The sequence below is a fragment of the Mastigoproctus giganteus genome, chromosome 5 (assembly GCF_048544385.1).
Source record: "Mastigoproctus giganteus isolate SK-2022 chromosome 5, ASM4854438v1, whole genome shotgun sequence".
NCBI lineage: Eukaryota > Metazoa > Arthropoda > Arachnida > Uropygi > Thelyphonidae > Mastigoproctus > Mastigoproctus giganteus.
Genome location: NC_143579.1, coordinates 208,479,678 through 208,492,806, shown reverse-complemented (window position 1 = coordinate 208,492,806; position 13,129 = coordinate 208,479,678). Strand labels below are relative to the sequence as shown.

The following is a 13,129-nucleotide window of genomic DNA, read 5'->3' as shown; positions in this document are numbered from 1 at the left end:
GGATGGGAAATGTTCCAGTGTTGCACCATTGCTGTTGAGGTAATGCGGTATTATGTGCCGATTGAGGTGGTCTGTGACTCTCCACAAGGTTCTATTCGGCCTCTGCTTCGGTATCACGTGAGTCTTTATGGGGTCCATTCTTTTGAATTCTGTTAGGGCCCTTCTTCCACTCGTCCTCTATTCTGGATATCATGACCTCGTCTCTTTCCACTTCAGCTGCTGTGGGTTGTATTTCTTCTAGCTCTTCCTCCTCTGGTTCGGTGGTGGTATGTTCTTCCTCCTCTGGTTCTGTATTCTTTATCCTTTGTAGTTGATCGCTCACGTCCTACTTGATTTTTTCCAAGATTGCAGGAGCTATCAGGTTCTTCATGACGATGGTCCTTCTCTGGTCTGCTATTTGGTGACCTGAATATCTGGGAATCACTTCAGCCACTTGGTATGTAGTCTCTCCCTGTAAGTTGAATATCAGTCTCCAGCTTCGTTATTTTGTAGTATTCTTGCATGATGTATGTATTCATTTCATACATATATACATGCATGATGTATGTATTCATTTCGATGCTTCACTTCATGCGTTGGCGTTTTCTCCCTTCCTGGGTGATCACTAGCGCAGTTGCACAGGAAGCACTTCCAGATGGTTGGGCTGGATGGTCTTGCTCTTCTCTTGTGGTAGCCATATGGGGACAGTGCCACTTGCTCCACTGGCTTCCTTGGGAGACCATCTCTGATTTATTACTATTAATATATTTATTATTATTATTCTAATTTATTACTATTATTATACCGGTCTCCCAGTGTAATGGAGCCGCGTTCGCTTCTGCCAAGGCTGTATTCCAACCCGGGTCCATCAGGCTGGTAGCCCAGTGTCGAAACCACTGGGCCATTGCGCCCCTGTTTAGGTTAGTATTTATTATTATTATTAGCCATATGGTGCAAGGAAGCCTTAGGCTTATGCTGCACGAGCAAAAAAAATTTCTGAATTACCCCGAGAGAGAGAGAGAGAGAGAGAGAGAGTGTGAGTGAGTATCAGAAGTAGAAGGGATCACCAAGAAAGAAAAGGATGATATCCAACTCGGGACCCAAGGTGTGCCAAGCCCATACTCACCAGATGTGAGCCCCTGGCACTGATGTGTAGAAGTTTGTGTTCAGCCAGGCAGTGGTTGATTGTGGAAGTGGATAGTTGCAATAAATTCAAGGAAGAACTAGATAAACAATGGACGGGATTGGCAGGTGATTTTTTTTTTTTTTTTGGCTGTATAAGCTTGCTCTATTGCATCATTTGCCATTACTAATAGTATTGATATTCTGATTATTCCCAATATGGAATAAATATTTAAAATGAATAAGAATAGTTGCAGGATAGATTTATTCGTAAAATCTATCTATCTATCTATTTATTTGTCAACGTAGAATGTATTGAGCATTACAGCTCTGATTCATACTATCTAAGGATAGATTTATGAAAATTTGATTTCAGCATATTTCTTTATATCTTTAAGAGCAATTTATTGTTGGAGCAAACCTCCATCTGCTATTGTACAAGTGGATAGCTAGAATAAATTTAAGGAAGAATTACACCAATTCTTAGAGGAGATGCACAGGTGATATGCTTACTTATATCATTTGCCACTGCTAATAACACAAAAAAAATTGCCTTTTTAGAATTAAACTTCTATTCAATCTAGTATACTTACAGAAGATATTTGTCCAATGGCAGTTTTACAGCTCTGACATTTTCCTTCTTACTCTTTGCCAAAGATATTGGTTTTGATTGTGATTGATCAACATAACCACCTAAAATAAAATGAAAAAGTAAAAAAAAACTATATATAAAAGAAAGCACAAATGCATTTAGATAAATTAATTTTAATTATGATAGTATAGCTAATAATTATTCAAATGGCAGCACTGGAATCAAATGGTGTATAATAATGTTGCATATACTCTACAAACTGGTGACTGGAGGGCAGTCTGAGTAGTGTATGCTCCTTGACATATTCCGGCTTCTTCTAGCAAGGCAACATTATATCAAGGTGCTGGGTATATTCTTGACGTATGTATGACAATCAAACACTTTCTTAATTGATACATGTTCCATCCTCTACTTTTATTTTATCTCTAGAATATAGCATGAATAAGCACACTAATAGAACAAAGTGATCAGTACTTTTCTGATAAAATCTCAACTGCAAATCATCTGTTACCTAAATTATTCACTATATGATTCCTTTCTCTTCAATGATGGTATCTGTGCATATGTCTGCTTTTTTTTATTGTTATTTTTTGGTTTTGGGGAGCATTAGCAACTAAGGCCATATTGCTCCGGGGATATGCGGTGGTCATTCCCTGACCTTTCCGCATCCTCCGTATTTGGTGGTCACAGGCTCGAACCCCGGTCTAATCAAGAAGCGTGTGCTACGCACTGCTGCTTATGTCTGTTCTGATATTCCTTGTCAAAGATTTTCTCATTTGGAATCTCCTCAGACTTAAACTCTTCCAGGTGCACATTATTATACTCTTACCCCAGTGGTTTTCAACCGAGGTGCCGCAACAACATTCCAGGGGTGCCATGTAATTTGGGTTTAAGTTACTTAAACTTATATTATTTTTTAATTTATGTTTATTTCATTATAAAAAGGAGTACAGTACTTTTTAATTTTGTGGTGATCTATAATTGCTGTTTACTTAGTACCTCTATATAAACAATAAAATTATATACTTTATACATATAATTTGTATTATGAAATGTAATTTTTATAATTATATTATTGTAATAAATATCATATAACATATATTTTTTAATATAATATATATGTATATATATTGAGAAAATTGAGTAGGGGTGCCGCAAAATAAAATAAATTACTTAGGGGTGCCGTTATTAAAAAAAAGGTTTAAAACCACTGTCTTACCCCCTAGTTTGTGAGGTAATTTTAAAATAAATTTAGGCAATAATCATACCTCAAACAACAGCAGGAAAGCACAAAGCATGGGAATGCTTTGGCTTGAGAACTATTGCTAGCAAATCCTTTGTGAATCACAGCTGCGTTCATTGTGCTACGTGGTTATCAGTAGTGGGCCATGATATGCCCAAGGGGGGACAAGGGAGACTTCGTGTGTGCTTTCATTGCAGAGATTCTGAGGAACTTAAGTGCCAAATCAGCATTCTCACGGGCTTATATCAGAGGTTGAGAAACAGGATTGATACCATTTAAATATTAAAAAGTCTTTCAACAACTCAACCACCCAGCACAATGCTTATTGTTGTGCTGGTTGGTTTCTTGTTAATGAATCAATTGATGGGGCAAGGGAAATATATTTTGTAAAAAAGGAGAGAAGGAATAGAATCAGGATATATCTTCATGGGGAAATGTTGATATTTTTATACATGTTGTTACTAATATTAAGAGTAGTTCTGATAATTTACTCAACTAGTATGGGGCAATGTTGAAAATAAATTCTGAATTGGGGATTAAATTTCAAAGGGTGTAGAATTCGGCCCAAACATGATTGGAAGAAGTATATTATGAGGGCCTTATCGATCACCTTGGCCCTGGAGAGACTGTGCAAGGTTCGTGGTGTAGAATTTTTCTCAGCTTGGTCTATGCTTGTTAACAGGGGCAATTATTTTTTACAGGGATGAGATACACTTGAATGGAATGAGTGCCTTTGCCAAAACCACACAACTTTCCTTTTTTTGTTTTTAATTACATATCCATGAAAGTAAATAATCAGCTAATCAAATATTAACACCATGTAACTTTCGAACAGCGAAGTTCATAACCTGAACATATGGAAACATTAAGGTACAGGTGACACGCACTGCATGGCACCTATGCCTTAATGTTTCCATATGTACAAGGATCACATAACACTGGGCGAAGTCAGCACCAGTTCATTACAGCCGAATCACTGAGGTCGATAAGCAGTTGGGATGCTGTACCCTTAACTGAATCTAGACCTATTATTGTCAAAAATTATTATGGGTGATGAAACATGAGTTCATCACTGGGAACCTCAGACCAAGCAAGAATCAGTGCAATGAAAGCACAAGGGTTTCCTGCCATCCAAAAAATTTTGGACACAACCTTCATCTGGCAAGATCATGGCCACTATTTTTTGGGGATGGTGAGGGAATTTTGTATATTCACTGCTTGGAACACAAGCAGAGAGTCACTGGGGAGTCATATGCATCCCTACTGTACAACCTAATGGATGTAACATGTAAATTAACAAGTGACACAAAGGCCTATGATAGATATAAGCTGGTCTGTAACCAAGTCACAAAGGAGGTTAGGCAGGCAGGGCAGATTAAGAGAAATCTTTGGCAAAGGATGCAAAGAAAAACAGCAAAGAGTTCTTTACTTATCTAAACTCTAGAAGGAAGGGGATGATTCAGATTGGTCCACTTGATATCAATGGTTCAACTGTTGATGATCCTGCTCAGGTAACTAACAAACTAAATGAATATTTTGCATCTAAATTCACACATGAGGAGTTATTCAGCAAGGGGAATGCCAGAGGTGTATTAAACTCTGGCAGTAAGCTAGATAATCTTGTAATAACTGAGAGTAAAGTGGAGGAGAAATTTTTGAAGATAAACATAAGAAGTGCACCTGGGGTAGATGGATTCTATCCAGTTATATTAAAGGAGGCAGCAAAGGAAGTAAGCAAACCCTTACCCATAAAGTAAGTATAGAGCTTCCTTCGACTCAGGGGCAGTACCTATGGACTGGAGATGTGCAAATGTGACCCCAATCCACAAAGGAGGATCAAAGGGAAACACAGGTAATTACCGACCTGTTAGTTTAACTTCAGTTGAAGGGAAATTAATGGAGGCACTGGTTAAAGAAGCATTGCAGGACCATCTAGACAAGACTTCAGTTATAGCTCGGACACAGCATGGTTTTAAGGGGAACTCTCGTCTGACAAATTTGATTGGATACTATGTGGTCACAATGGAACTGGATGCAAAGAATAACTTTGATATCATATATTTGGATCTTAGAAAGGCTTTTGATACTGTCGCACATGGAAGACTGCTGAACAAATTGGAACAGTGTAGCACTGGAGGCTAATTGCTGCTATGGATAAAGAGATGGTTGAGTGGGAGAATACAGAGAGTGGTAATCAATGGACACTGCACTTCATGGACTAACGTTATTAGTGGAGTCCCCCAGGGTTCATTGTTGGGTCCATTGTTGTTTTCTGTAATCATTAATGATAATATATCAGGCTTAATGTCCAAGTTTGCAGACAATACGAAAGTCGGCAGGGTTGTTAATGACACTAATGACAGTACGCTGCTGCAACAGGATCTAGAAAAGTTGGGCAGATGGGCTGAGAAGTGGCAAATGAAGTTTAACATTGACAAATGTAAAGTACTGTATATGAGAAGCAGTAACCCCAGAGTAATGTATAAACTTTGTGGTACTACACTGACAGAGGTGAGAGTGAAGAGGACCCGGGGGTAATTGTGCAGGCAGATATGAAGTTCTCTGAGCAGTGCACAATGGCTGCAAGAGTAGCTCATGGTGTCTTGTCAATGATACACAGGAAATTTTCTAGCAGGGATAAGGAGGTGATTATTCCCTTGTATAAGGCAATGGTCAGGTCACACCTTGAGTACTGTATACAGGTCTGGAGGCCTCATTTTAAGAAGGATGTAGAGCTGTTGAAACGAGTACAGAGAAGGGCAACAAGATTAGTAAATGGAAAAAAGGGTTGCTCTTACGAAGAAAGGCTTAAGTTTTACAAATTATAGTGTCTGGAGACTAGGTACCTGCCAGGTGATCTGATCAAGGTGTATAAAGCCTTGAATGGTTTGAGCATGCTCAGTACTGATGGGATTCTTCCTCTTACTCAGAATAATTGCTTGAGAAGGCATAAATTTAAACTTAGGAAGGACAGTTGTAGAATGGATGTGCAGAAGTTTGCCTTTAGCCAGTGGGTGGTCAATTGCTGGAACAAACTTCCATCTGTCATTGTAGAAGTTGATAGCTTAAATAGATTCAAGGCAGAACTAGACAAACATTTGAAGCGAGTGGATGGGTGAAATAAGCTGGGGTTTTTTTTTTTTTTTTTTTGGCTGATGCTATATAAGCTTGCTTTCTTGCATCATGTGCGCATGCTAATGCTAATGTCACAAAGGAAAAACAATGTGGAAAGTTTCCAGAGTGTGCTGCTTCTTCGGTGCAATGCAACGGTGCACAGGTCCCATGCTGTTGCTACTGCTTTGAGAGACTGTGACTTTACAGAATGTTCCCATCCACCTGACAGGCTGCGTCTTTCCTGCAGTGACTACTTCCTGTTTCAACACATCAAGAAAAACTTATGTGGATGTTGCTTTGCTGATGATAATGAACAGAAGTCTGTTTCTGCATTTTTTGATGGGCGGGACAAAGAATTTTATTTATCTGGTATTTCCTCATTGCCAATAAAATGGAACAAGTGTTCAGGGGAGTTACATTGAAAAATTAAAAACAGATTTTTTGCCTCTATCGCATTTTCTTCTTAGGTAGATAGATAATTTATTGAACACCACTCTCATGTTGTGAAAAAAATAGTTTAAAACTGTCATTAAAATTACAGAATCACTGATCTTTGCCTTCACAACGTTGAAATGCAAATGCTATATCTCCAAATAGACAAGAAATCCTACACACATAAATAACTAACTAAATATATATACTAGGATCTGTTCCTCTTGCCACATGCATTAAACAAAGAATGGCAATGGGTGTGGGCAAAAAATAGCATAATTACCAAATAAAAAATAGCACTTCAGAAATTGATTACACAGCCTGTGAGTGCAGAAAATATTCATTTAAATTCCTCCAAGAAGAGTGAAATCGATGAAAGAAATGGGTAAGAGTGATAAGATTTTTTTTTTAAATATGGCACTCTTTCAAAAGCCTTATGCTTATTAAGTTTATAGCATAATTTTGTCAGAACTGAAAACAATACTATAATAGCGATCTTACCTATAACATACACAGCATCATGATCATATCCTTCTAATACATCATTTGCATGTGGTGAGAGATACACGATTTTATGCTTAGGAAATATATCCAAATAACTGTTTTCATGTAACTTGATGAAAAATTCTTCCAAGTTTTTTACGAAGATCTTCTTTATGTGTTGTAAAGTTAAGCTGTCTAATTTTACATTACAAAAATGTATATCAAATGGGCATGAGTTTGACCTATTAAAAGCAATTAATTCTTGAATTTGGAAAGCGCAATATTTACAATCCTTCCTAGACATATATTCATCATAATCCAAATCAATTACAATTTTCTGTCCAAAGAGTGCTGCATTTGCTAGCCTATAGTTGTAGAAGTTAAAAACTGAAGCTTCCGTTATTCTCAAGAACATACGATTATTATATAAACCATAAATACTAAAATCAACATAATGTTTCGGTCTAAGCTTTTTATTTATCCTTTGACTTCGCCGAAGTTCCTTTTTATATTTATCTGATAACTTTCTACATTCCTTCGTTCTAAGAAAACTAAAATACTGCTTTCTTTCCTCTCCGGTATTCAGTTCTAACAATTCTATCATGTCATTTACTTTTAACTCTGTGGGTACTTTATCACCAGATATTTTTGCATATTCGTACTCCATACATATTAGTTTTACTTTGGTTTCTTTATCAACATCCCCATCAAAGAGCTCTTCGAATTGAGAAGAATCTGCAATATATTTTACTGAAGAATCAACAGTAGAAAAACTTAAATTTGGAGAATGCCATTCCTTAGAATTTTGTACACAAATGGAGTTAAATAAATAACGTTTATACACAGAACAGAAACGTAATAAGTGAACTTTCCCTTGAAGTTGCCGCATATATTCAATCGGACGAAAGCTGTGCGAAAAAAAATAATTAAGAAATAAAACAGGTCGTCTTAACTTTAAAACATCCGGAATTCTAATCAACATTCCGAAATGATCAATATTTTTGGTTCGCGTTTCAAACTTCCAACATTTTATGATAGCATACGACAACACACTGCGAGCGCAGACGTACGCTAAGAACATGCGCGACATCTACCACGGTGTACTTCTTCTTCTTCTTCTTATTATTATTATTAGCCATGTTGTGCAAGGAAGCCTGAGGCTTATGCTGCACCAGCAAAAAAAAAAAAAAAAAAAAAAAGTTCCCGAGTTACCCTGAGGGAGCATTAGCACTAGCAAAAGCATATGATGCAAGAAAGCAAGCTTATATAGCATCAGCCAAAAAAAAAAAAAAAAAAACACCCCCTTCTCATTTCACCCATCCACTGTGTGTGTGTGTGTGAGAGAGAGAGAGAGAGAGAGAGAGAGAGAGAAAGGAATCACCAAGAAAGAGAAAAATTATTATTATTATTATTATTATTATTATTATTGGCCATATGGTACAAGGAAGCCTAAGGCTTATGCTGCACCAGCCAAAAAAAAAAAAAAAATCCCAAGTTACCCCCTGAGAGAGGAGAGAGAAGTAGAAAGGAATCACCAAGAAAGAGAAGAATGATGATATCCAGCTCAGGACCCTGGGTTTGCCAAGCCCATACTCACCAGATGTGAGCCCCCGGGGTGGCATGATGATATCCAGCACAGGACAGTGGGTTTGCCAAGCCTATACTCACCAGATGTGAGCCCCTGGACTTCTCTGTGATATCTAAAAATATTCCTTGGCTAAATGCCTAAACATAGAGCAATAAGATATGTTACTACTCTGTGTGCCTAAGAGTATGGAAAGTTAGTTTATGCATAGTTACTGCACCTACATCATTTCTCCTACATAGGTAGTACGAATGCATCCAGGAGCGGCGCTAGGGTTTTTCGACTTCCCTAAGGACTAGGCAGAAATGTATTTGGCGCCCTCAAGATACTTTTATTAGATATTATTATAATAAAAATTTTGAATTTCTGCGCGCCCAGACGTTGGCACCCTATGCCCTGAAACTATCTCACTGTTAGTTCCGCCGGCCCTAAATGCATCGTTTAATTATATCTCGTATTGTGAATACCTTCGCAACCCAGTTATGAAGGAGTTATACTTCATAACTAAGTTGTCACTATTGCAACAACAGGGTACCTGCCTACCCACCGATGAATAAGCCAACAAGCTTCGAAACGTTGCCATCTGGATAATGGTATCTGCCGAGAATAAGTAACATTAGTCTTCATAGGTGAAGCATTACTTATTCGAGGAAGTGCAATACCATGGCAACTCACTGTTGCCATGGTATTGCAATATCTCGTATTCACAATATGAGGTATACTGATGCATTCATCTACCTAAGTAGTAGAAATACAAAAATTATATATATATATATATATATATATATATATATATATATATATATATATATATATATATATATATATATACAGCGTATAACAAAGGGAAATACAGTATTTAAAATATTGAAAATAAAAACGTTTATACTGTATAGAAATTGTACCTAAGTGTGAAATTATGAAATAATGGCATAATCAAAGGGGAGGGAGAAATATCTATTTTACCCATTGCTACTAAAAATATATATTAATAGTAATCTTTAAAATTAATAGATTTCTTTAAAAATTTATTTAAAAACAAAAATATAAATTTCGCAATGAAACTTGAACGTTTCTTACTAAAGTACAATGTGTTAGATAAAGATATCCTATGGTCTCTACGAAAGAGAAGTCAAAGCAAACCTATTTCTGGACCTCTGTTATGCGAAAAAGTGTTACAAATTAATCAAAATTTTAAAAACGCATCTGAATTTAAAGCCAGTACAGGGTGGCTGAAAATTTTCAAATCTCGCCACGGTATAAGGGAGCTTGAAATTCAAGGAGAAGCTTTATCAGGTCATGACCCGGAAGCAGAAGCTTTTAAAGAGTCTTTTCTGAAAATGGCGGAGGAAGGTTTTCCAAGGATGACGTTCACAATGCAGATGAAACTGGTCTTAAATGGAAGTCACTCCTTCGTAAATCACTTGCATCACGACGCGAAATGGCTGATCCTGGTTTCAAAACTAACAAACAACGTGTTACAGTTATGATGTGTGCAAATGCAAGTGAACAGAATGTTTAACCATTGTTGGTGATTGAGAAATTCAAGATGCTTTAAAGGTGTAAAATGCCTACCAGTACAATATAAAGGACAGAAAAATGCTTGGATGAATTCAAACGTTTTTGTGTTTTTTTTGGATTGGTTTAGCCAAGGTTTTATTCCACGTGTGAAGAGGATTCGAGAAAATGAGGGTAAAGCCGGTAAAGTTTTATTTAAAATAAATAAATAAATAAATTTTCTGTTTATACTCCGGGACGACCAAACGGTCAGAGGAGTTTACAAGATACACAGAATACAAGAAACAGCACCGTATTCAGCAGTCACGGGCTTGAACTCCGGTCACTCAAGGCACGTGTACTTATGCACCCGCGCGCCCGACCACTAGGCTACGGCGGCATCGATAATGCCCCATCCCACCCTCCTCTTGAAAATATGAATTCAATTGACGAGTGAAAAAAAAAAGCTCAAAATAGTTCCTCGTGTCATCGACGGCATTCGAACCCGGGCCGTTTCGAGTCGGTGTGGGGAGGACGGTGACGATATCATTGTATTTTCGAATACATGCGATATCTTAATAAATCGGTCAACTACTGAGTGCCAGGCACTCAGGATGAAGGTTCCGTAGTCATGAATGGTCGTTAGTGTAGTATCTCAAATAGAGAGCTTTATGGTAACTGAAAAAAGTTTGTAGCATCCCGGATTGGCCTAAAACTGAGGAACTAACGAAAACGTTGTCTATTTGAGCCTTTCCAGTTGTTGTGATTGACAAGGGTGGAAGAAGCGACTGGCAGGTGAGAGCCATGCAAAACTCCGCTCAAGCGTCTCCCCACCACAGCCGCCTCAACACCGGCTCTCTCTGAGTACCTCCTTGCCGAAACAACTCCAGTTTTGAAAATTGTTAAAAAATACTTCTCGTCGTAAAATTTATAAATGACCTTTATAGAATTATTAACTAACTTTTTGCAACCTTTTTGTCACCAAAAGGAGAGTTACGTAGTACAAAGAAGCGCGCGCTATCGAAGTGCAATAAAAAATTGTGTTTTTAAATTTTAACACAAAGTAAATGATAGATTTCAATCGGAATAATTTTCTCTTGATAAGCATCGAATAACACATAGCTAATGTGATTTTTAAATTTTTAGCTGCATTAGCGACGAAAATATGGGGGGGGGACACGAAAATTATTCACATTTTCCTGTCTGGCGTTGCCATTTTTAATTTTTAAAATATTTTAAACCTCGCTGAGCGCTTTCCAACGGTGTATAATAAGCTATAGGTTGTCGACAACATTTCTGCCCCCTCCCCCCCCACACACACTTCTCAGACAAATATTTGTCAACAACGATCAATATGGCGTTATGTTGGCCCGCATGACGTACAAACCCATGCAAAATTTCAAGTCAGTAGGTTGAGTGGTTCCAGAGATACAATGCTGTGACGGACGGACAAAAAAAATTAAAACAATTATATTAGGGCCACCCATAATTGCTTATATATGCCCATATATGTATTATGTCTGTAAATTGCGTGTGTTCTCTGGTCGATTTGTCTGTTTTGCTGGACGAAAAAACTTTGCTCTCTACGCCCGAGACCGACTAACTCAGCCACGGAGTGAAAAAAGCTCATTAAAGTTCCTCGCGTCATCGACGGGATTTGAACCCGGGCCTTTTCCACCCGGTGTGGGGTGGACGGACAGAGACAACCGAGTGACATTATAAGGATCCTTCGTTAGACTACGGACTCTAACGATGATAACTGGATCCAGACAGTGTCTGGAGTTCTAAATTTTTAGAATTTTTGAATAGTATGACATCACAATCATGCTTCCTGAAGTTACTACTGCAGTACGTATGATTGCAACAATACAAATATTTGTCAACAATTTCTTTTTTCGTCTCGCATTTTCGTTACATTCCATTATTAGGTTTCCCTAACAGCTTCGTATGTCGCTTCAACTACAAGATCGGTACATCAATCGGTGCTATTTTACAGAGATATTTAGATACGTTGCACTCGCAAGTATACATCTCTTACTTTAGTTAGAGAATACAATGGATTTTTTTTTTTTTTTTTTTTTTGATAGTTATTGGCGCATCGGCTTCTGTGGCCATATTGCACCTCCCAAGGTTTTTGCAGTACTTTGATCCAAGCCCGAGGCGGGAATCGAACCCGCGACCTTTGGGTTGCCGGGCAGGTACTTTACCCACTCGGCTAGCCCGGTCGACACAATGGATTTATATAAATCCATTGTATCTGGTCTTCTATAAATTATGAAAATCTGTGAATGATCAATAAAATATTTACAATAAAAAAGCTCTTTTATTTCCTAATCGATATATACAAATCAAAATACCTAAAAGAAACGAAGGATGTTTCGCATAAACCATCTACCGCACACGCGCAACTTTTTTAATCGTCTTTTCTTTCTTTTTTTTTAATAACTAGCGAAATATAACGGATACATTTTTTTCATGATAAAATTTTAATATTGTGAATAAAAAAGAACATGAAATATATCCCATATCACAAAACATTCCACAATATAAAAGCAAACTTTTTAGAAAAAGTACACAAAAAATCACAGATTACATGAAAAAAAATTATATCCCAAATATTCAAGAAAAATTTATTCTAAAAATTGCCAATTTACTTCTTTATTAATATTTGCTGTCGGTCTTCTGCTTTGCTCAATAGCTGAGCAATGATTACAGAGGAAATCATTCCTCTGTAATCATCGCAATGATGACAACCCAGTTGCGAAGTATAATTCCACAATATGAGAGATGCCTGATGGTGTGGAGTAATTTAGGAGCAATGATGCCAACCTAGTTATCATTGCAACACCAGGGTACCTGCCCACCCACTGATGAGGAGCCAATAAGCTCCAAAACGGTGCCGTATGGGTGATGGTATCCGCTGAGAATAAGTAACAATAGTCTTCTCCCATGGTAAAGCGTTACTTATTCGAGATAGTGCAATATCATGGCAACTCGTTGTGAAGGTATTCACAATATGAGATATACTTAATGATGCCAATTTATAACTACTTATGTAGTTGGCTACGTACAGAAATGATGC

The 13,129-nt window shown here is 37.5% G+C and overlaps 1 protein-coding gene across 1 annotated transcript in view; it reads right to left on the bottom strand.

Annotated features, from left to right (window-relative positions):
* The window catches only part of LOC150086050 (mitochondrial ribonuclease P protein 1 homolog), a 28,870-nt gene extending 21,016 nt beyond the window's left edge, over positions 1-7,854 (bottom strand). Inside the window, exons 1-2 of the mRNA XM_090374782.1 lie at positions 6,984-7,854; positions 1,695-1,794 (exon numbers count right to left, since the gene is read on the bottom strand). Coding sequence (XP_090230908.1) covers positions 1,695-1,794; positions 6,984-7,854 — 971 coding nt within the window. The remainder of the gene's footprint in view (positions 1-1,694; positions 1,795-6,983) is intronic.
* Positions 7,855-13,129: the final 5,275 nt, after the last annotated feature.